Raw genomic sequence first — 22,686 nt, 5'->3', positions numbered from 1 at the left:
ACTGAATTGTCAGCAGTTGTGTTGTTCTGGGCAAACGTCTGCTCCTTCATTACAGGGCCTAACAGAAAGCGACTGTTGTGTTCCATGCCACACCGGTCGTTTCACTCTTTCATAAGATGTTAATTTGCGAAACGCTCACAAGTTCACTTCATGAGGAAACTTATCTTACATGTTTACCTACATGTGTTGCTAGTATTTACAAATCACACCATTTTGTGAGAGACAGAGCAAAAAAAAAAAAAGGAAGTAAAATGTATACCTCTTTAAGCCGGCAATACAATCTTACTATTGGATTTGAATTTATTGATTTACTTTGTGGTGTCCGCAGCTACTGAACCCACAGCAGATCAGAAGATTTGCATGTCTCCTCTTCTCTTCGGGACTGTTCCTTTCCTCGACTCCTTCATTGACACTCATTTCCTTGCAAGAGGTAACTTGGAGGTGGTGAGGAAAGAAAGGCGGTGGGGTGTGGATGAAAGGAGCATTTGGAAAATAGATTTCCATTATTCACTGTCAGTATCGCTGCATTAGAAATGAAAGAATTTAGTCTTAATTGATTTCATATTTTGGATGATTTAATCTGAAAACACAGAACCATACAAAGATGCAAGTTCATTGATGTGCGTAAGTGAATTTCAAAGACAATCTTTTTTGTTTTTTTCTTTTTAATACATTTTCAATGTGATAATATCTTAAAGTACTAAAAAGTACTACATGAAAAATAGAATGACATTCTACTAATTATTGAATGCATGCATTTGAAAATCTTTGTTTTGTGTGTCACGGTCAAATGCTATTATGTTTCTCCTGATAATTACAAGTTTAGACCAATCCCTTAAGCAAATTGAAGAATGTAATCATGGACAGAAATGTGATTTGTTTTTCAGTACAAGTTATACAAATTTATCAAAAGAAATGTTCTCTTGACAAATGAGCACAGTGTAGACCAAGTGTTTGGATTATAAATCCTGCCATGATGAATCTAAACATATTATTTCACATGTTTCTGACACGTTTTCTAATCCAATCAAATTCTAAAGTACGTCAACTTTGTGATCCAAGTAAAACATCAGTTCCCATCTTCAAATATTATTGAATACTTTAATTCTCTAATTTTTTGGATAGTCTGTTCAAAATAAATAGTTTGTGAAAGCCAAAACAGAGAATCCCAACCACAAATCACACATGATCATTTCTTTTCCAATATTTTTTCTACTTTATATTTCACCTTGCTATTTAATGATAAGGGTATGTGGAAAAAAAAGTGGACAAAAAATATTTTTTCTCACAGCATCTATGGTATGGAACGCATCAATGCATGCAATTAAGTTCCCAATTGTTACGTGAGATTATAATTGTGATAGTCGTGTTTCAAATAGTGAACTTGAATTCTTTTATTTTTGAATAATATTTGTAATTTTATTTGTCTTGTTTTATACATTTTATAAATAGGCTTCCTTTTATTGATTTGGTCCATTTTTCAATCTGTTATTTATTACCACTGCTTATAATTTTATATTTATTTACCATCATATGCAGAGATGTTCTTCTGGGGTTTGAAGACTTGCATTCATTTCTCTCTGTATTTTTGTTTTGTAATAATGATGTACAGAAAATGTTCAATAGTGTGAATGAATATAATCTCAAGGAAAAGCAACTTTCAGGCTGCCAAAGCATGATAGCATGGTTTTCAGATGTAAATGGACACAAAAGGAAATCATGTGTCACACTTAACAGGAAACATTGTCCTCTGGTTATATTTATTACTGATGATATTATTGTTACAATTTAACTTATGGTTATTTGCCTTCCTCTGTTATTGGCTATTGTATGGTCTACATGCATATTTCAACAAAACAATTATAATGGATTTTATCTCACAATATTTTTATTCTCTATAGAAATATGTTTTCGCATTTGACTTCCTAAATGATTCACATATTGTAAGCATGCCCTATGGGACAGATCACATTTTTTTACTCTTGAATAAAATATGCATGGACAAAAATGTATAGTTTAAAACTCTCTGATGCATTTATCAAGGTCATCCACAAAGGTCACTTATTTCCACATACAGCTGCTAAAGGTTTAGACAATAAAATATTAATGTGTTACTTTACAATTTAGCCAACCAATTTAGTACGATTAAGCATCATCTTCACGCTAGTTTCTCATAGTTAGATACTATCTATCTATTTTTTTCACCGTAGGCGCAGCAGATGCGCTTATGAAAGTTTTTTAAAAATTAAATCAGTTCTATCTTAATAGTACGTAATTCTCCCCTTTATGTTCTTGAACGCAGCATCACTGTACTCGCTGATGTTACTCGCTCGTCGGGGTTTTTTTTTAAAGTATTGTCGGGAAATAAAATACAAAAATGTTACCCCCCGAAGATGCTAATAAGTAAATAAAGTAAATACAATTTATTTCAACCAACTATCAATACCCATTTCTGCATCTATCAGTGACCCGGATATGACGTCACATCCTCACAATCCTCCAGCCCCGTTTTGCGGGGTGTCCGCTGTCAGGGTAGCTCTCGAAATAGCCGCTAACCATCATCGTACAGCAGAAGCCGTCAAGCTGTCTTAAAATGGCCCGTCGACCGGCCTGTTTGCAGCCTGACAGCAGCCGCCATCTGCGAACCGTGTGAGGAATAGCTAATCGGATACCTAGCGTTAGCCGTAGCGGGACAGACCTCCACAGACAGCAAGTGGATCGGCGAGCTAAAATAGCTCCGTAACGGGGAAATGGACAAAGAGGAGGCGGACAGGCTGATTGAAAAGGCAAAGCTGTGTTTACGGTCGGGACGGAAGGACCGGGCGCTGCAGCTGCTGTACGAAGCCCAGAATACTTGCCCCAGCACCCGGGCCAGAGGTAAAATGAACTGACGCACCTGCCCAGAGGCAGGCTGGCAAGCTAACGTAGCAGCATCGTGCTAACTAGCAAATAAAGGTTAGCTGATAAGAATAAGGTTGATTTAGAACGCCATGCTAATACAATTCAAGAAAAAATATCTATAAAGCAGGATGCGATAATCTTCTTGGGGCTTTTTGGACATTAAATAGAATTGAAAACAGTTAGAAAGACATTATAGGCCAAGTTTATAAACTGCTATTCCACAGATAAGCAGGTCGGTGTTAGCATCATGACAGGAAAAGAGGAGGACGACGACACTTCATCAGATTAAGAGCAGCATTTATCAACGCAAACCTGCAAGGAGTGAGGAGTTTTATCATATCAAAGGTTTCAGAGAATCTGGAGATATAATTGCAAGCATGCACGAAAACCATGGCTGAGTAACCTTTGACCCCTCTGCGGATCAAAAACAGTCGGGTGTTATTTTCTCTTTTAACGTGTCTTCAGTCTGGATGTTCGGGTCTTGTCTTATAGATGCATGTCAGGACTCACAAGTGACTCATCTGACCTCTCTTTATGTTTGCAGTGCTGATAGATGCCATCGTACGGAATGGCGGCGCGGCGTCTCCAGAGGAGAACCACGTGCCCCCGCCGGCGGGCTGGAGAGACGAGGACCTCAGACGCAGAGAAACGAGTCAGCCGAGCGGCGACGACAAGAAGAGCTACACGGAGGAGCAACGGCAGGGCGTCCTCAGGTGCGCCGGCGGTCCTCAGCCTTCCCATCGCTCCTAATAAATAAGCGACTATTGACTTGTGTGGCATGTAAACGGTAAATATCACATTGAGGAATTCAAATAATCCGCTCTGATCTACTTTTACTGCAGGATAAAGAATTGCAAGGACTTCTATGAAATCCTGGGTGTCCCTAAAGATGCCGGCGAGGAGGATTTGAAGAAGGCGTACAGGAAGTTGGCCCTTAAGTTTCACCCTGACAAGAACTTTGCTCCTGGAGCCACAGACGCTTTCAAAGGTTTGCAGAAAAGAAAGATCTGGTGCTACAATTACGCTGATATTTATTGGTGTTTGCGAACAAACATCAACACGAAGTTTCCCTTTTTAATAATAATATCATTTGTAATTGTAACCACAACCGTCCTCTCCCAACAGCAATAGGCAACGCTTACGCGTTGCTGAGCAACCCAGAGAAGAGGCAACGGTACGATCAGTACGGAGACGCATCTGCAGCTCAGGAGGCGCCGCAGCCCTCCGGTCACAGCCACCCCGGGCACTACCGAAGCTTCCACAGGGACTTTGAGCCCGACATTTCCCCCGAGGAACTCTTCAACATTTTCTTCGGAGGAAGATTCCCCACAGGTTTGTGTTTTGCGCTCGCATGAGTGTGTCAACAACGGCTGCTGTGACGGAAGGTCGAGAGAAGGGTTCTGCTGAAGTAGACGGCGTCGGGGTGATCATGCTGTCTGATCCCCATTCATTCTAGAACACATTAACTACACGTATTTATTTTAAATGTCAAATTGTTTTGTACATTTACTACGGTCTGGTTTGTTAGTTTTTCTAGCCACAGTAATGGCGTTGTATTTGAATTTTAATATTAAAGTCATTAAATCTTTACTTTGAAAATGTGCCAATACCTTCTTAAGTCCAAAAATAATGCAAACTATTATTGTGGAAGTGTAGCTACTATAGAAGGGTGTGTGTGTGTGTCTGTCTCTCCAGGGAATATCCATGTGTACACAAACCAGGGCGCCTCCTACTCTCAGTTCTATCAGCCTCGCCGCCGCCGCGCATACGAGAGGCGTGAGGAGGTGGTGGAGGAGAACCAGAACCAGAGTCAGGTCAGTGGCTGCAGAACATGAGGAGGAAGCATCAAGCATTATTCTAACGTCATGCGCCCGACATTATTACTGACATGGTGCCGTTCCCCATGTTTAATTCCATTTTGTGTATTTATTTCCCTCTTAACTGAAGAGCCCTTTCTCGCTTTGGATGCTGACGGTTTCTGTCCGACGCTGCACGCGTGTACAAAACATGGCTGTCGCTGAATGCTTTGTAATCTGTGCTGATTTCGTCTTTCCCCAGAACACCTTCACAGCTTTCCTGCAGCTTCTCCCCGTGCTGGTGCTAATCCTCATATCAGTGTTTACTCAGATGATGGCCACTAACCCGCCCTACAGTCTCTTCTATAAACCGTGAGTCTGTTCTAACCAATAACCGCAGCCCCGGTGACATTGCACTCGCTCCCTGGGCTCACTGTCATCGATAACCATAGTTGCACCGTGCAAAAAAAATGTTTTCGTGATGTTTTGGGTTTCAGGGCCATGGGACTGGTGGTGTCGAGGGAAACGCAGCACATGGGCGTGCCGTACTACGTGGACAAAAGATTTGAGAAGGAATACCGCGGCGCGGCGCTAGACGAGCTGGAGAAAACCATCGAGAGCGACTACATCGAATACCTGCAGAACAGCTGCTGGAAAGAGAAACAGCAAAGTGAGCACGGCGTTCAGCTAGGCTAGCCCTGCGGAGGACGGCCCGGACTACGGGGGCGAAACGAGGCGTTTTATAGCCACTGAGCAAAGCAAGTCAGGAAATTGAAGAATAAAATGATCTTTTCAGGTTGGAATATTCCTTTTGAACGTGTGGTAGTTGCGATGCTTCTTTGTTGTTGTTTTTGTTTTTCAGTCATGGTCATGCTCTCCTCCTTTTTCAGAATCTGACCTGGCAAACCTCGGACAACTGTACCGAGACGAGCGCTTAAAGCAGAAGGCGGAGTCGATGAGGCTGGACAACTGCGAGAAGCTGCATCGATTGGTCGGCCGTCAGAGAGGCAAATAACGACCGGTCAAGAGGAGAACGCGGGTTCTTTACGGACTTTACAATATTTCATTTAATTCAAGCGTGTCATTTGTCCAATCTGGCCACTCTGGAAATAAATTTCCTTTTAGGTACGGCGCAGCCGGTGGGAGATTACGCCACTGGGAACAATGTGCCTTCCCTCCTCTTCAATGGTAGAAATCAAGAGTTGCACGTTTGCTGCAAACTCACTGTGACAGTCTCTGAGCCTATAAACTTTCTTATAGAAATGGCACGACGTTATTGGGTGTCCCTTTTGGGGGTTATGAAGGCCTTCGTATGTTCACACATGCATTGTTGAGGTTTCTTTTCATCACCTGTATTTATTTTGTGTCGCTGCTTAAATTTTAGGTTTATTTATTTCATGGATGGTAGAGGACATTAATGACATATAAAAACACTAGTATTTGGACGGATCTAAGATCTTATGCACGGTGCAATGAAAGGACCTTTTTATTTATTAAGACAATTCTTACTATAGAATCTTTACTGTAGGGAATCAGGCAAGCTGACCTCTGGCACTGCAGCAAGAAGGAGGCGCGTTAATGTGCCCGCTGGTGGAAAAAATGGTTTCAGTTGCCAAAAAATAAGTTTAGTTTTCCACTTCCTGCTTGATTGATCCATAAGCTTCAAGGAGGGAGGAACCAGTGTTTTCTCTGCAGACACGTTTGAGGTTTAAGATCAAGGTTTAAATGACTTTTGTGTTGAAAAAGAGACCATATTTTTGCAATACGAGTCATCACTAGTAGAGTCTGCCTAAATCAAAAAAAAACAATCCCAGTCCAGCATGGTGTTCTGTATAAAGACCCGTTTTCACATAAAGAAAACATTTAAAAATTCGATTAAGTATTAATGAACGCGAGTCGAGATCTGTCACAGAAACCAGAATACTGACCTTTTTTGATCGGTTTTCTCGGACGCTAAAGTTTGTGAAATTTTCATTGTTAATCACAAATCATTCAAATCCAATATTGATATTTGCGCACTGAGACTGTTAGGCTGCCTTAGCTGATCTCATACTTGTGAAACGTTCAGGTTCATCTCAAGCACTTTTTAAGTTGGTATTTGATATTGTGTTGGACTTCCTGTTGCATGCGCCCTAGTGAGTTTGATTTGTTACATCTTTTTGGGTGAACACTCGAGAATAACTGATGTTAAATCATTAGAATATTCAGGTCTGCGCTGTAATTCACAAATTTCTCAAACTGACTGTGATGCAGAAAAATCAAGTTGAAGTGTGGTAGGACACTTGAGCCACGTTTTCAGCCAAGAATAGCAGAAAATTAAAGATTTAACCAGAAGATGATTCCCCGCCCCGTGTGATTTGTTTGTTTTTTTTACTCCAAATGTTAGCTTTCAATTTCTATCCTCTGATCATCTGTTGGCTTAACACACCTTTACTTCTGTTCCAACTAGTTTAACAAATGAACGCTCACTCTGTGGAGGTAATAGCAGGGAAACATGAAACATGCGGGCGTAGTCGTAGACGAGAGCAGTAATGTGGCAACTTTTAAAAAAAGAAGCTGTCAGGCTGAGTGAAAGCCATAGAAATGTTTTATTGACCATGCTAATCCATAACACTGAACATGACTAAACAAAGCTAATGCAATGTGTTCTCCACAGTGAGAACCTTCTGGATGAATGTGTCCATCTCATAAACCCGTGTTGCTGCTGCTTCCTAAACCATTCCTGAGAAAACCATTTCCTGTTACACAAAATGTAATGGTGTCATGAGAGCAGAGCAGAGATTAATAAAGTAAGGGCATGAAATATTAGTTTTTTGACACCATCTTTGATTGGACAGCAAGGTAAAATTTAAGAAAGAGAAGGTTATTAAATAACAGGGCATTTCCTCAAATACTGACAGTGACTCAGAATATGGACGTGAGTCCCGGAAGGGAAGCACGGATGAGCACAGACCAAACGAAAAGATGATGTCAACGTTTATCATCTGATTTCATACCAGCAATGAAAATATATATATTTTTTCTTTTCTATGTGACCCATATCAGGAACGGCAATCAGAAAGTTTAGCCTCTGCTTTTACACATCTCCTGCATAGTCTTTTCATCCATCGTGCTTTTCAGTCGCTTTGTATGCTAGCAGTAATTTTTACCTTCATTTATAAAAACCTGATGTAATTCAGAGCAGGTTAAATCTTCCAGATCTGCAACTGGGTTTATGTTTGACCTTGCTATTCTAGTAATCTGGGATTACACACTATGTAATCCAAGGCTGCCTCAGAAGAAATGATCTTCTCCGCAACACAGTGCCTATTTAACATAGAGTGCAGGTTATTATACGGGCCTGTGCAAATGACAGAATGAATTCAGTTTGATGGTATCGCGTCTTTCACTTCGACAATGAGGAAATGTCAAAAATATTTTCGCACGATCATTTCTTCATCTTGAGATCAGCTTCTATGGCACAACGGCGCCCCCTGGTGCCACCGTCCTACAAAGACAGGGAAAAAGAGCCATTGTTAAACCACCGGACTGGAGACTGAAATTACAAACCAGCAGCGCTTCAAGAAAACAAAGTATTTCAGGCAGGAAGGAACTTACAAAAAGAGAAAGGAGGAAGGCAGGAGAGGACATGGAGACAGAGTCCTGTAAAAATATCCCATAATCAACATTAGTAGTCCTTCACAGCATCACGCAGCAATAATGCACCTTAATACCTGGTGTGATTCAACACTCAATTATCCACAAAAACGGTTCAGGATGAATTGAACGCCTTTCTTCATAGCAGACCACAAAATATGCAAAACTCCACAGTGATTAATAAATGGTCGTTCTTTACGCGATTGTTTACCATTTTCAAATCACAACAAATCTGTTTTGGCCTCATTCCTTGCCTTCCAGATGATCTTTCCAATAATAACAGAAGGGAACACCAATGTGTTCTTTTTGTTTAATTTAGGATTAATATCAGATTAATATCAGATGCAGCTAAAGGAAGCGTCGATTAGCTGATGTCTGAACTTCACTGTGATGGTTGCATCAAAGGCTACAAACCAATGCTGTGCTTTGAAAAGTGGCAGGCGGGTCTACTGTCTTCTCCCTTTGAATCAACCTCGTCTCTTCTTCTGTACTTTCTTCTTTTGACTAAATTCGAGTGAAGCACCTTGTCAGTGGAGTCCTGCTTGTGCGCGTTCTCGCGGCCCCTCAGGCTCCTGGAGGTGATACCAGACTCTGAGGTTTCCATGATGAGCTGCGTCGCCAGAAACTGCTGGATCTGCTCAAGGACGTCACGCTGCATTTCCACGGCCATGTGGTACACGTCGTGATCCAGGCTGTTGTACATGACTGCGTTTTGAAACATCAGCATGATCTCTCTCTGGAATTCAGCAGTGGTTCGGATCAAGCCGGTCTCGATGTTCTTCTTTATGGTGGCCAGGTCCACGGGCCTAAAGCAGCGAAAGCAATGTGTGACGGATGAGCTGTGAAGGCTCCCGATTGGTGGCTGTCCATAATACAATATCATCTAGCAAAGGCAACTGTTTATTTATTTTTTTCCACAAATAGGAAATGTAAATACTGCTGCGCTTACCTGTGCACAATACTGCGGTACCCAGGTGCAATTTCATCAGTTACCGGCTGCAGAAACACATTTGCATACCTACAACAATTCCACAGTAATGACTTGTTTCAGTAATAACAAGACTCTGAGCATCAGTGACTGCTATTAGTGTTCATTCTGCTATTAGTCCCATTCTGACCTGTGATTGGCTGCCGCACGCCAGACCAGCATTATGGCTTTCTTCCAGATCTTATGAGCCTGTAGCGCCTCCTGGTGTTCACTGCACATTGAGCTGAAACTCCTGTCGCTATCCGGTGAAAATGAAAAACCAAAGCACGCCTTTGAACACGATCTACGACTATAACTTCATTGCTGTATTTGTCTGGAAGCGTCTCACTCACAACTGCGATGAGGCGGGGCTGCTGGGGATGGAGTCTGCAGTCGTGTCGAGCTGCAGAGAAAAGGAAGCTGCTTGGGGGCTAAACCGATCCTCCGCGTCTGGCTCGGAAGAAAATCTCTGCATCGTGTCGCCCTCTTCTTCTCCACATTCCTCTCGACCATTGACCTCGCCGTGCGCTTTCATCCCGGAGGCAGTCTTTCCTCGCCCGACACTTGTTCCGGCCACTGCCTTCATGTCCTGCGAAGGAGAAAGATTCCGGGAGAGTCAAACTTTAGAGCTATGCATTCGTAATGTCATTCACTCTGCCCTCTTGGGCGCTGCTATACCTTTGTTTGCCTTCCTGTCAATGTGCTGTCTCCTAATACAGAGTCTGCCGAGATAGAGATGAATAATGAGAAGAAAATGCGAAATACAACCCTGCAGGTGAACCTAAGGGAATGCTAGTCTTCATCTGAGGGCGTGCATACCTCCGTGGGGTTTCCCAGGTCTTTGCCGTGCCCATTTCTTACTGATGGTGGCATACGTGTCTCTGGTGTCCAGTCTCACTGCCTCTGGCTGTGGCGGTTCTCCAGACTGGCAGTGGTGCAAGCTCTTCAAGTTGCAGGAAGATGAGGAGGCGGGGGTCAGGTTCCTCAGTCCCATGGAGAATGCCACGAGGCAGTTATCTCCACACTTGCACAAAGAGGAGAGAGAAGCAGAAGTCCTACCCTGAACTTCACATGTGTCTGTCTTCCCCTCCAGGCTGCTGCGAGGAGACGAGGACTGCGAGGACTTTGTGGCCTCTGTGGGCACTGAGGGCTGAGACTTGTGGGGCTGGAAAGGCCCGCAGGCACTGGAAAAAGCATGACTGTTCTCCACACGCCGTAACGGAGCAGCCTCGGATGCAGCTGCACCCAAAGCCTCCGCAGCCTCGTCTCCCTGTGGAAGAACAGAGAGGAGGCTATGGCTTAAATAATACACTTTCTTTCACAGCCGTTATTTCAGCAGCGATGCACGCGAGCCGAGTGTTGTCATAGCTCAATAGGAATAGCGTTCCTTTAAAATCTCAAGCAGGAATTATATTTACTTTTGTTCAGTTATTGATTCCAGGTGCTGCAAAAGTATTTCAAACGATTTGTCCTTTTCATACCTTGTCCTCAACGGTGGCGATAACGTCTCCCGCAGTCTTTAGGTCCAGCTCGTCACCCATGTAGGACACAGTTACGTCCTCCTCACGCTCTGACACCTTATCCTCTGCAGAGGCAACTCTTTGCATCTCTGCAAACAGACAATTAGGTTTTTGTTTCCTCTCAAAATACAATTTTAAGCGAGTATCAGTATCACAAGAAGTTTGTAAATTCATGCATTTTATATGTATACTAAATCTAAACTGTAATATTTATTATTATGTGTTAAGGGTCTGACATAAGGAATATAGGGAGGTTTAGCCTGTGGATGATGCGTCGAGTGCTTTCGACACAGGGCGACGTGGACAAACCTTTATTTGCTGAGGCAGCAGAGTCAACAGAAACAGGAGCGACGGATGGTGAGTCTGCACAGACCATGAAGTCTAATGGGGGAGGGAACTGGGTGGGGCCCGGCTCCAGGAGGCGAGATAGCATCGGGGCACCTGCCATTCAAGCATTCACATTAACAGCTAGCGGACAATGCAGCTTCCAGCTCCTGTATGAGCAAACCGCTATCACGAATATATAGAAAATTCAGTCGGTATTCAAAGAAAACAAATAGAATTCATTCCACTAAACCTATCCTTCATTTTTATTAAATTATATGCATGCAATGGTATTCTGAAACGTTGTAATCTCTACCTCTGTCATTGCTTCTGTCCGTCTGTCTGACTATGTTCAAGATATCTTAATGTTTTTTTTTGATTTGATTCCAAAATCTGGGTGTGCAGTAAAGACTTTCTAAAGGAATCATTTAAAAAAAGATCAAGAGCATTTATTCTGCTAATATTTATGAACGATGATTTATTGTTTCTGTACCTTTTGCTTTTAAATTAAAATATCAAGAAGTATTTGAATGAATAAATGTTCAGTGTTAATCTAAGAGCTGTTCTCCTATCTTCTTATGGATTCTTGTTTACTATTAAAATAGATATGTCCCTAATGACCTTTTATTATAAGCTTTTATTGTGGTTTGGTTTGGAAACTATTGGCTTCAGTTTCTTGGTAACGGCGTTGAAGGAGTCATGCTGTCTGAAATACAGTTACCTGTACCTGCTGCCTGGGAGAGAAGCTGACCGGGTGGACTGAGCTGCGTCTCATGTGCTGCTGTGGGATTTGCTGTGGACAAGTCGCCATCCCCATTCTGAGAAGCAAACACAAAAACGATAAAATGTCATTTTGTGTATCAACCTGCAATCTTCTAAATTGATGATTCGCACAATTCATTACGTTGATGTTCATAATACAAATCTATATGAACATCTATAAGAACATTTGATTGGGATTCCTGTGTGTTCTAGTTTACAGCCCATAGGGGGCAGTGTAAGTTAGAGCAGACACGTTTGTAGAGGAGGAAATGTTCTACTAAAAGATTAACAGAACTCGTCAGAAGGAAACTGCAAAGAAAACAGCCAGATATTTCTACTCTGCAATCACTCCTGGAAAACTCCCAAGATTCTGGCCTCTTGGTCCGCATTGTCAAACCTATTACAGGAGCGTGTTGGACTCCGGCAGGGCTGCCCGCTATCACCGGTTCCGTTCATAATCTTTATGGACAGAATTTCTAGGCACATCCGGGGGCGGGCGGGGGGGGGGTCTTATTCACGAGTGAGGGAAGGACGGAGCGTGAGATTGACACATTGAGAGGAGTCAGCTGAGGTGGCTGGGGAATCTATTTCAGATGCTTCCCTAGGAAGCTGTCCCGGGCATGTCCCTCCGGGAGGAGGCATCCTGGAAGACCTAGGACACGTTGGAGGGACTGTCCCTCAGCTGGCCTGGGAACTCCTCGGAATCCCCACAGAAGAGCTGGAGGTGGTGTCTGGCGAAAGGGAAGTCTGGAATTCCCTGCTTCGACTGTTGCCACCGCGACTGTTACCTGGCAGATTTTAAGGGCTGGATGTTTGCAGGAATCATGAGATGTTTATAAAATTCCAAACTGGGTTTATTGACCATAACACTTAGAATGTCACAAACACAGCCGCGAGAGTGAGATGCATGTGGTGTGAATCTACTCGCCGTCCACATCGTACGTATAGATGGTGTATAAAGGTGATTATTGAAAGACTTGCTACATACCAGTCTGAAATTTGTGGCCAGAATATTGCCCTTCTTCAGTAACTCTGACAGGAGTGGGGACGGCGACGGCGTGTCTTTCTGCACCTCGAGCTTCTTTTGGCTGTGCTCATTCAGAAGTGGCCCGTGGTTTACGTTGTCCTTACCAGGATCAGAAGGTGCACAGATTGTCATTAATCTGACCAATCCTGAATGCTAGAGACAGAGAGAGGGGAGCGTGAAGTCACGTTGCCATAACAACCCTTTCAGTGATTAAACCCAAAGTCAGCTCTTCTATCGAGGTCTTTCTAGGAATAGGTGGGAATATTAGAATTATTTTTGGAAGATAATTAACAAAGATTACATTATTAAAATGCTGGGATGTTTTATTTTAAGATATAACTCAAAGTTTAAAGCTTTATTCAGATTTTTTATGATAAACTATTTATCTCCAAAAAAATATCAGTAATTATTTTTTGTCCCAAGAAATATGTGTGATAAATGGAAAGGAGTCCTTTTATAATATTCAGTGACGTACGTTTTTAGCCGAAGCAAGCTCCAGTGTCCGGCTCTCACATGGGTCACCCGGCCTGAACTCCTGACTCAGGGAGCAGTCTGAGGGGGAATGGATGGGGATGCCTGACATTTGCTTCGGTGTGTTCTTTGCCACCTGCCTGGCTGGAAGAGGGAGGGGCAGCAGAGAGAAAAAACATTTTCTCAGTCATACCAAAAACTGATATTCAACTCCCACTACTGGATTATAATCCCATTCATAGCCAGAGGAGGAGATACCTTGATAGGCAGCATCTGTGCTTTTTCTGCTCAGTTCTGCTTCCTCCTCGTGCAGCTTCTTCCTCCTAAAAGACCAACCCAAATGATCATTTTAAACTTCACAAAGAGAGATCTATCATGAATAAATAGATCAGATTACAATTTCCTGCATCTTACTGCAGAGTTTCTTCCCATAATGTTTCTAATTTGGAATCCAGATACCCTCCTTGAATCAGTTCAGCTTCGCTCTTTAGCTTCCTGTAAAAAACAAAAACAGGAACACATCGACCTGTATTCATGCAAATACTGATTCTTTTTGTTCATACTTTTCAAAGGGATGCGTCTGCACTCTGCACCTGTGCTTCTCCTTCGTCTCTTTAATCAACTTGTTGAGTTCTTCAATCCTGTCAGTCGTCAGCCTCTGTACGATCACGTTCTCCACTGTCTCCACCACGTCTCCTCTTTCACCGCGCTTCCTCCTGAAGTTGGATAAATAGTTATTATTGTTAGTTCAGTCAAGTTCTGTGATATACACCATCAATGCAGTAAAAAAAACAACAACCACCATGTAATATATTGCCCACTTATTAGCTCACTTTGGGGTCTCGGTTGTTCCCAGGAGCTCAGAGTACTTGGAGGCGCAGTGCTGTGAAGAGCCAAAGGAGAGTCGTGACCCCCGACCCCCGACTGCACGTCACATGCATGCCGTTTGCTTTCTGCAGCGGCGTCAGCTTGAATTGTGTCGTACCTTTTGAGAGAACCAGTCAGGTGGTCGCCCAGATTCTGCAAATGGCTTAATGGCTCGGCTGACGGATACCCTGAATAGATGAAGACAACCCAAGACGAAATCAGGGAAAGGCATTTAACTCCAGAACAGTCTAATCCTCATTCCTGGGTTGTTGGAGTCTAAAGTAAATGAAGTTTACCGGTAATTTCTTCTGAGTCTGTTATGTCCATTTACATTTTTAGGATATTTAGTTCAATGAGAAATCAGTAATTCAATATGTATCAAGCTGTATGACATTAACTGAAATATGCTTATTAATACTAGTTGAGACAAGGACAATAATTTCTGCTTTTAACTGATAACAGTTCATTGGTTTAGTGGTAACAGGTGATATCCTTATTGAATGGTGTACCCGACTTCTCCCCCATAGTCAGCTGGGACAGACCCCACCTTAACCCGGATTCAGATACTGTATGTGGATGTAGACTAGGCAATTACGAGGCAATCATCTTTAAGAGGATGGATGGATGGATGGATGGATGGATGGATGGATGCATGGATGGATGCATGGAGGGATGCATGGAGGGATGGGAAGGGGAATACTGGAAAGTCTCAATTCACAAATAACATTGGGAAGAGAATCACAAAAATGTGTTATGGGTAAATAGTCGGGCAGTTTCTTGAAACGCAATTGCCCAAATTTACAGATGTCCATGCTTCATTGAATTTAAGTTACAAAAAAAAAAGTGCATAATTAGTTCCGCTTTTAACTGGCAGAAATCTTTCATTATGTAAATGTACTAATTTTACATAATGTCCCAGCTTTTAACAAAATGAGGTTTAATACAAAAGGCGCTGCAAATGTGTCACTACATCATAACTCTCTGGGATAAAAAAAAATAAAAAATACATTCACAATAAAGAATCAAAGAATAAACCGGTACCAGTTCTGGTCTCCGCTCTTCATGACGGATGTGGCCAGACACAGCTTCTCCCTCACCGACCATGGCTCTGTTGGACCAATCACAAGGAGCCTGTGTTCTAAGGATGTGCGGGAGAAAACATGACGTGTGATCCAACTGGACGTTCTTTATCAGGCCCGGTACCGACATAAATCTGGATCTTATATTCATATTCATATTCATATGTTTTTATTATTCTATGCCACCTACAGTTCACCCACAATAATAACAGGAGTTGACTGGTCAGAATCCTGTTCACATGACGTGTAAAACAATTAGAGGTCAATCCGAATCAATGCAAATAGGACTCAACTTTTAATAACAACAACAAGGAGGCTGCATGCAAAAAGAAAAGCAGGTAGAGATCAGCGAAGGACGACGCGCTGCTCGCAGATAGCGTGCCCTGGACATTTAATGCATGTGAACATTAGACTTACTCCCAATCCCGTTTGCCATCTCTTCCTGTCATCCCGACATCCCGCACATCCCGGGAGGCAGACACGCATCGATTAAAACCACCGACGGGGGGGGGAGAAAGAAACACGCGGAATGAGAGAGCTCAATGCGTGTCCCGTTATGAACGCTTCCGAGGCTCGGCTGAATCACCGAGGCGCGCGCGCGCGTCCGGTAGCCGACGGTAATTAAAGAAGACGAACGGCGAACGAGCTAGCATAAACGCCGCCCTGTGGCGTACTCAATAAATACATCAACCGCGACACGTTAAAAAGCAGCCACCAACCAAAGAGATAACGAGATCGATATTTTTTATTTATTTGTTTGTTTTAGCTGGCTTTTTCTCCTGTGTATACTTATTTGCTGATTTATTTATCTTGCAACAATACTGATCCCCCCCCCATAGACATTCTTCTGTATTTCCGTTCTGTTCATTTTCTTTATTGTAGTTAAAGTGGAATGACTGCGTCATAAAGTCCCGACCTCTCCTCTCCTCTCCTCTCCTCTCCCGCATGGTCTCTCTGGATCTTTATTTTGCTTAATAATACTGGTCACAGACCCGTTTTTCCAGTCTGCAGCACCAGCTGCACATTCTGTAACAGACTCATTTATGAACGTAAATGAAACCGAGCTATCGTCACAAAGCAGAAATATAAGTTAGTGCTCTGACATGTTATTTGCGTGTCATCAATTATTTTAATTGTCACAAAGCTAAATAAAATATGTAACTTTTAACATCTTTTTAAAAGATGTCAAGCTGTCTTCATTTCAAGCATCTGCCATTGAATTTTTTTAGGGTATTTTTTAACTGTACGAAAAAATATGGCAAACGTCCCTGATTTTTTTTTTTTTTTTTAACTCTACATTACAAATTTATTTTGATTTTTATGCTACTTTTCGCCATCTGATCTCCGTTAATATTAATTTCCTTGAATAAAAGCTGCAGCAAAAATAGTTTAAACTTTAACTAGACATAAGGACATAAGTTTAGCCATGTGGCACAACAGTTATCCTGCTTATATACCAGCTAAATTCCGTGTGTGTATCTAGGTGTATTATTTTAGGAAGGAGCACATAAAGGAACAACTTCTTCATTATCTCCCCAACCTGATCGTGCCGTCTCTTTTTCACTAAATTGCCTTGCAGCAAAGTAATACTAACGCCTTAGGAGGAGCACACATTCCTGCTCTGAATTATACATCGCATCTCTGTGTAAATGATATTTCATGACCCTTATTGACAGAGGTTGGTCAGGTGAAATAGCAGCTCTTTTTTCATGTGGTCCCACATCTGCCACAGAGCGAGAGAGGGAAACAAATGTTAATGAGGCCCTTGACATTTAACTCCATTTCACTGCCACTTTGCCCCCCATTGTGGTGAGGAATAACTGGCGGCTCAATAGGAAAGACTGGCAGCAGCATGGAGGATAGAGAATAAATAATAATGTTATCTGGGAAAACTCAGACCGTATCAGGAATTCAATCACTTTTGTATTTATTTATCAAACTGTTATTATGTGTTCTTATGTATTGGCAGTAGCAAAGAAATTAAATCCAGTTTCTCTCTAACCTACAGCTACAATTATGCAGTGCAAGCATAGAAACGTATCAGAACGTGTGATAAATAATCTACCGGTACTTGCATTTTGTGTTTGCCCCTTTCCAAATACAGTACTGAGTATTTGGAAGTAAAAGAGAAATTTAAGCACGTGACTTCTGGTGTTTTACTTTCATTTATATCATTTAATTGTGCCACATAATGCAATTGTTATAAACACAACACAAAGAGCTTGCTCATTATAACGCAATGTCCTTTGGTATTGCTGTCAGGTTTTAAGAGAAATTTGTCTTTATCACAATATCCATTTAAATTTCATTCCCATTACGGCTCTGAAGAAACTGCTTTCTGTGTTTTCATCGCTGAGCTCCTGTGCAATGTGAGGAAGGCGAGTGATGAAGGCTAAGGAGATGAAGGTCACGCCACATGTTGCCTTTAGCTGCTGCGCTGAGCCCATCCTGGGGGCAGAACCGCAGCTTATTATTTGAAGGAGGGAACCTACTGAAGCCTTCCTCCTCATCTTTGCCATTAATCTCACCTCGAGTGTGGCTGTAGATTGTTGTGGAGGACCCTCTGGAAGACGTTCACTCCAGGAGCTAAAAGATTGCTGCTGGTCTTGAGGTGAGCTTTGTGATGATAATCAGTTAGGTTACATCTAGAGAATCGGTATACACCATCTATATACTGTATATTGTTTTCTAAATCAAATGTATAGATTAATGGAAACATGTCTTCTTGTGTGTGCGTACGTGCTGAGTGAGGATTATACTAGTAAACAGAATTATTTGTATTAATTTCACACCTGAAGTAAATAGTTGTCTGTTGTGGACTCATGATGCTTCTTACGCGCCGCGCTCTTGCTTCAACTCGACTGATCTGTTGCTGCTGGGTGCAGCTGAGCAACACAACAGCAGCTGTGAAGACACAACAGTACTGAGATTATTGCTACGACATCTGCAATTTTGTATACATACACAAAAAAGGATTTGTATTCTTGGGGAGGAAGAAGAGGATTTTAATGTTAGGTATATTTACATGCTCATCCAGTGGCTACTGTCCCCTGAGGATGATGCTCTGCCTCCCCTCCCCTGCCTCCCTCCTTTGAGACCCTCCCTGTGCTCCTTGCAGCTGAGACCCAGGGAGCAGAATTAATGAGCAAATTGAAACAGACTCCATCCATGATCTCAGATAACGTCAAGAAATCTACACACAGTGTTTAACTTGTGAACTTTAGAATTGTTGCCATGTTTGTATTTCTTAAATCGCCTTTCAGTGATGCATTACTCTATTTATTTTTTTGTCCAATAAAACAACTTATTTTGTCCCAAAGGTGAATAATGTCCAACAACATGGCAAAGATTGCAGATGCACGAAACACTGTAGAACAGCTGAAACTGGAGGTCAACATAGAGCGGATGATGGTGAGTCAGCACTTTATGAAACTATGCAGCACATAATAATGGAAAGATTTAGAAATGACATTTGTTAAATATGGAAATGTGTTTTATATAAATGGGCGTGACTCTGGTGTCACAAAATTGATGAACATATTAAAATCTATTTAAAGTTTCTGTAGAGTAAATACATTTTTAATAACCCCCCCCCCCCCCCAATGATTTTTTTGTATTCTTTCCTTTGCTGATGTTAGTTTTACAGTGATGCAGGAAAAAGTTATTTGGGTATAAATAAAAGAATAAAGAACTACAAATAACTCAATCTTCTTGCACAGGTATCTAAAGCAGCAGCTGAACTGATGGCCTACTGTGAAAATCATGCCAAAGAAGACCCGCTGGTGACACCGCTAGCGTCCTCTGAGAACCCGTATCGAGAGAAGAAATTATTCTGTCTGATTTTATAACACACACACACACACAAAACAAGAGAACAAAGTGAAAGAGAAATGTCACACACACACACACACACACACACACACTTTAATAAGGGAATTCAATCACAAACAGGATAAGAAAGCGTTCGTTTTTGCCATTTCTGTATCTCTATCGTGACTACATGTACCCACACAATGACCATCGTGACAATAAGAGTAATAAAAAATTCTTGGAAATGAGTGTAACGTTTGTTTAAGGTTGTCTCTGTGCACATATCTGAGCTTACACATTAACTCACCTGCAGAACGCCAAGCTGTCGCTGCACGGCTTTTATTTCAAATGTTTAAACCATATTTCTATAGGAATGAAAAAGCTAAATAAATTAGATTTATTATTTAGCTTTTTCATTCCTATAGAAATATGGTTTAAACATTTTGTATATGTATTTGTATATATATACGTATATACATATGCATATGTACACACACAGAGTATATGAATATGTTTAATCTGCATCATGTTTTTGCTTGTTTTTAACACCTATGAACGACAGGCTTTACAGTCGGGTCTTGTTTTTCTACCTGGAGCTGCACCCGTTTCCCTGGAGGGGGAGTCGCTTTGTCACAGACGCCAATGCAAATGAGAGGCGGGGTTACACGATGACGTCATTTCAGCGCAGCAGCGCAAATAAACTAGTGCGCCCAGTTTCTCACAGACAGGTGTGTTATCACTGACAGCTGGCAACAGTCAAACGATTTCCCAAGAGCTCCACGGCCTTTATTTATTCACGACAGGAGAGCAAGGTAGGTGGAAATCTGTTTGTGTTTATGTATTGCAGCTTTATCATTAAAATAATTGCATTTGGTGGTATTTTCTGGGACCTCCAAGGTGACTTCTCTGAAAATGAGTGAGACTGTGGAGGGAAGAAATTGTTGGATTCCTGCTGAGCTGGGTTAATCAAGAAAAACTTGTTGGACTGACTGAGAAGCCTTGAGAGGGGGGGGGGGGCAGTCATTTTAAAGCTGAGGTTCAGTTGGATTTTTAATAGACAAGTAGGCACAGCATAGTGCCCATTTACCAAAGAGCTATTATGCTCAGTGTGAGTTACAATTTGCAAGACAAATGAGCAGCAGATTATATGTTTTGCCTTACAAACCTTATCGGATTAAATCCAGGATCTAGCAGTCGGGTGATAAATGTTTCCTCGTTCCGGTTGCATGTTATCCAACCTAAATTTTCCCACAATGCTCAGGAGAGTCGTAAAGAGAAAGTTCCTCGTATTAAATCAAAATGAACCCGATCCACTCTCTAACCCACATTTTCGTGTGAGGATCTGTTCAGGCTGTTCAGGCTTTTTCTTTGCATAAACCTTTTATATGCAAGTAAAGTGATCTGATATGTGAGAATTGGCGATTGAGGATCTCTCATCATTAAATGACACTTGGCTTGTAATCATTATGCCTCTAAATGACATACAACGTAACTCTGAGCGAGAAGTTTATCCTATAGAGCCCGATTGAATTCAAAGGAATACAAATATTGTGCAAAAATGCTGATAATAATTAAATTTCTCTCGCGTGCATGTTGCTGCTTACCGAGGTGCTGTATATGTCTTCATTTTTCAGTCTTAACAATGGCCAACTTCGGAGGACACGCTATTCCTGGCTCCTTTTTCCTGTTTTTGGGCTTTTGGCTAACAATAAAACACATTATTCAACACTACTGGAGGACAAATCTGCAGAAAGGAAAACCGGTCACGCCACCTGTCTTTAAAAGAATGGAATACATCGAGGGAGGATTTGCAATCTTCGCTTCATTCGTGGGTCAGTTTTCATCATCATCGTTTACGGAAACTATGCTGTGCTCTTGGAGGATCTGCAGCTTTGATGTTCTCCATCCTCAGGTGTTATGGTTGAGCAGTTTGTGGTGGACGGGCCCCACGCCCACCTTTACGACACGGCGAACAGCTCATGGGTGAAGCTGATGAACTGGCAGCACAGCACCATGTATTTGTTCTATGGGATCTTTGGGATGGCACGAGTCGCATGCACGGCATCCAATCTGGTGCCGGCCGGTGTCGATAATCTCGCCCTCTCCTTGGCTCTTTTTGTTGAAGGTAAGTCATCAAGAGGGGCGGTTTTAATTCATCTTCAAGTCGCCGATGTCCCTCTGCTTTGTGTGTAACTCTTCCGTTTGATCCAGGGTTTCTGTTTTATTACCACGTGCACAGCCGGCCTCTTCTGGATGCTCACATTCACTCCCTTCTGCTGGTGGCTGTGTTTATTGCCTCTGCAAGCGCTATGTTGGAGGTGTTTATAAGAAACAACATTATTCTACAGCTCTTCCAAGGATGCTTGTTCATCCTACAGGGCTCGTGGTTCTACCAGGTAAAAAAAAAGCCAAGGAGCATACAAGCATAATAAAGTCTACTGCACACCTTGCATTGAAGGAAACCATGAGCCAAAATGCCTTTTCTATTAGATCTAATTACCCAATAGAAAAGACAATTCTATTGATTTGAAGATAGAACATTTTGTATGTATATGGACTGAAAGGGAATGAACTGACTCCAGACTCGTCTCCTTGTCTGTTTAATTTTTACATTTCACCATCATACTGTTTGTCATTTCAGATTGGTTTTGTTCTTTACCCACCGAGTGGGCCAAAGTGGGATGAGACGCTACACGACAACGTCATGTTCATCACTATGTGCTTCTGTTGGCACTTAGCTGTGGCCTTGCTCTTAGTGACCTGGACCTGCGCTACGGTTTGGTTGTAAGTAGCCCGTTCTTTACTTGTACATGATGTTGTAGAGCTAGCAGTTATTAATGCACCGTAGCTATAGGTCAACCCAGACCAGGGACAACACTTGAAGCATTTATATTCAAAGTAAGCCAATCTTATTCGCATGGAACATTACCCATAATGATGCGGCTTTGAAAGGAGCATCGGTGATAACTTTATCCATTCAAATGATGCCTTCGTTGAGATGCTGGTTGGAATGAATTCTATTTTATTTTCCTTCTCATGCCAATGAAGATATAAATTACACAGATGAGATGTTGGAATGGGATGTACATGTTTTTTTTTGTTTTTTTACACACAAGCAAGGAGCTTGAATCCACAGCATTCAAATTTAAGGAGAACTCTTGGACTAACATGAACAAAGATTGACTCCGGCTTTTGTGGTCAAACATTGTATTCTAGTCAACACTTCCAAGAGGAGGAACTGTATATTTAAGGCCCACTAAACATGCTGAATGAGCGTTTATAACGCTGGTTTGTTTGTTCTCGTTCCAACAGCATCATGAAGAGATTCTCTGGAAGGATAAGGGACGTAGAGATTGGAATGCGAAACACATCCACCAAAGCAGGCTCCCAGAAGGCCTTGCTGGAAGAATCAGATGAAGATTGAATGCATGGTCACTCTCCGAACTTCATTTTGTGTTTTATCTGGTGTATTTTCCAATACAATGACTTTTTAATAAAAAGTACAGACAAATGTGTTCAAATGTGA

General features: G+C 41.9%; 4 protein-coding genes across 4 annotated transcripts; 3 read left to right on the top strand and 1 right to left on the bottom strand.

Moving 5' to 3' along the window:
- The first annotated feature begins 2,741 nt into the window (after positions 1-2,741).
- dnajc18 (DnaJ (Hsp40) homolog, subfamily C, member 18) lies at positions 2,742-7,036 on the top strand. The gene is made up of 8 exons (XM_068744453.1): positions 2,742-2,877; positions 3,446-3,614; positions 3,744-3,889; positions 4,027-4,233; positions 4,597-4,715; positions 4,960-5,069; positions 5,195-5,367; positions 5,588-7,036. The coding sequence occupies exons 1-8, from the start codon at positions 2,751-2,753 to the stop codon at positions 5,710-5,712; spliced, it is 1,176 nt and encodes a 391-aa protein (XP_068600554.1). The 5' UTR covers positions 2,742-2,750; the 3' UTR covers positions 5,713-7,036.
- A 1,088-nt stretch (positions 7,037-8,124) lies between these two features.
- Positions 8,125-15,786, bottom strand: LOC137900484 (bromodomain-containing protein 8-like). Its single transcript, XM_068744575.1, has 20 exons — positions 15,768-15,786; positions 15,313-15,409; positions 14,390-14,459; positions 14,238-14,287; positions 13,998-14,120; positions 13,819-13,899; positions 13,663-13,727; positions 13,409-13,548; positions 12,895-13,086; positions 11,872-11,962; positions 11,130-11,261; positions 10,782-10,909; positions 10,120-10,570; positions 9,979-10,022; positions 9,654-9,880; positions 9,452-9,544; positions 9,283-9,351; positions 8,857-9,139; positions 8,295-8,339; positions 8,125-8,184 (listed from the first exon to the last, which is right to left on the bottom strand). Exons 1-20 carry the CDS (start codon positions 15,784-15,786, stop codon positions 8,125-8,127), a joined length of 2,460 nt encoding a protein of 819 aa, XP_068600676.1.
- Positions 15,787-18,677: 2,891 nt separating this feature from the next.
- On the top strand, positions 18,678-19,198 carry gng8 (guanine nucleotide binding protein (G protein), gamma 8). The gene is made up of 2 exons (XM_068744525.1): positions 18,678-18,761; positions 19,070-19,198. Exons 1-2 carry the CDS (start codon positions 18,678-18,680, stop codon positions 19,196-19,198), a joined length of 213 nt encoding a protein of 70 aa, XP_068600626.1.
- Positions 19,199-19,893: 695 nt separating this feature from the next.
- tmem45b (transmembrane protein 45B) lies at positions 19,894-22,679 on the top strand. The gene is made up of 6 exons (XM_068744471.1): positions 19,894-19,972; positions 20,795-20,992; positions 21,073-21,285; positions 21,372-21,556; positions 21,802-21,944; positions 22,473-22,679. Exons 2-6 carry the CDS (start codon positions 20,803-20,805, stop codon positions 22,582-22,584), a joined length of 843 nt encoding a protein of 280 aa, XP_068600572.1. The 5' UTR covers positions 19,894-19,972; positions 20,795-20,802; the 3' UTR covers positions 22,585-22,679.
- The last annotated feature ends 7 nt before the right edge of the window (positions 22,680-22,686 follow it).

Source organism: Brachionichthys hirsutus, chromosome 10 (assembly GCF_040956055.1).
Source record: "Brachionichthys hirsutus isolate HB-005 chromosome 10, CSIRO-AGI_Bhir_v1, whole genome shotgun sequence".
In the NCBI taxonomy this organism is placed as follows: Eukaryota; Metazoa; Chordata; class Actinopteri; order Lophiiformes; family Brachionichthyidae; genus Brachionichthys; species Brachionichthys hirsutus.
Note: the sequence above shows the minus strand (reverse complement) of the source record. Positions and strands in the feature narration are given on the sequence as shown.

Bases quoted from the DNA above. Each gene is read 5' to 3' on its own strand.
- dnajc18 (XM_068744453.1), top strand. From the start codon at position 2,751: ATGGACAAAGAGGAGGCGGACAGGCTGATTGAAAAGGCAAAGCTGTGT. The intron at 4,234-4,596 runs GTTTGTGTTTTG...CTGTCTCTCCAG, and splicing joins CGGAGGAAGATTCCCCACAG to GGAATATCCATGTGTACACA. The intron at 4,716-4,959 runs GTCAGTGGCTGC...GTCTTTCCCCAG, and splicing joins AGAACCAGAACCAGAGTCAG to AACACCTTCACAGCTTTCCT.
- tmem45b (XM_068744471.1), top strand. From the start codon at position 20,803: ATGGCCAACTTCGGAGGACACGCTATTCCTGGCTCCTTTTTCCTGTTT. The intron at 21,557-21,801 runs GTAAAAAAAAAG...TTGTCATTTCAG, and splicing joins AGGGCTCGTGGTTCTACCAG to ATTGGTTTTGTTCTTTACCC. The intron at 21,945-22,472 runs GTAAGTAGCCCG...TCGTTCCAACAG, and splicing joins ACCTGCGCTACGGTTTGGTT to CATCATGAAGAGATTCTCTG.
- gng8 (XM_068744525.1), top strand. From the start codon at position 18,678: ATGTCCAACAACATGGCAAAGATTGCAGATGCACGAAACACTGTAGAA. The intron at 18,762-19,069 runs GTGAGTCAGCAC...CTTCTTGCACAG, and splicing joins TCAACATAGAGCGGATGATG to GTATCTAAAGCAGCAGCTGA.
- LOC137900484 (XM_068744575.1), bottom strand. The intron at 11,963-12,894 runs GTATGTAGCAAG...TTTGCTTCTCAG, and splicing joins TGGCCACAAATTTCAGACTG to AATGGGGATGGCGACTTGTC. The intron at 8,340-8,856 runs GTGCTTCACTCG...ATATTTTTACAG, and splicing joins AGCAGGACTCCACTGACAAG to GACTCTGTCTCCATGTCCTC.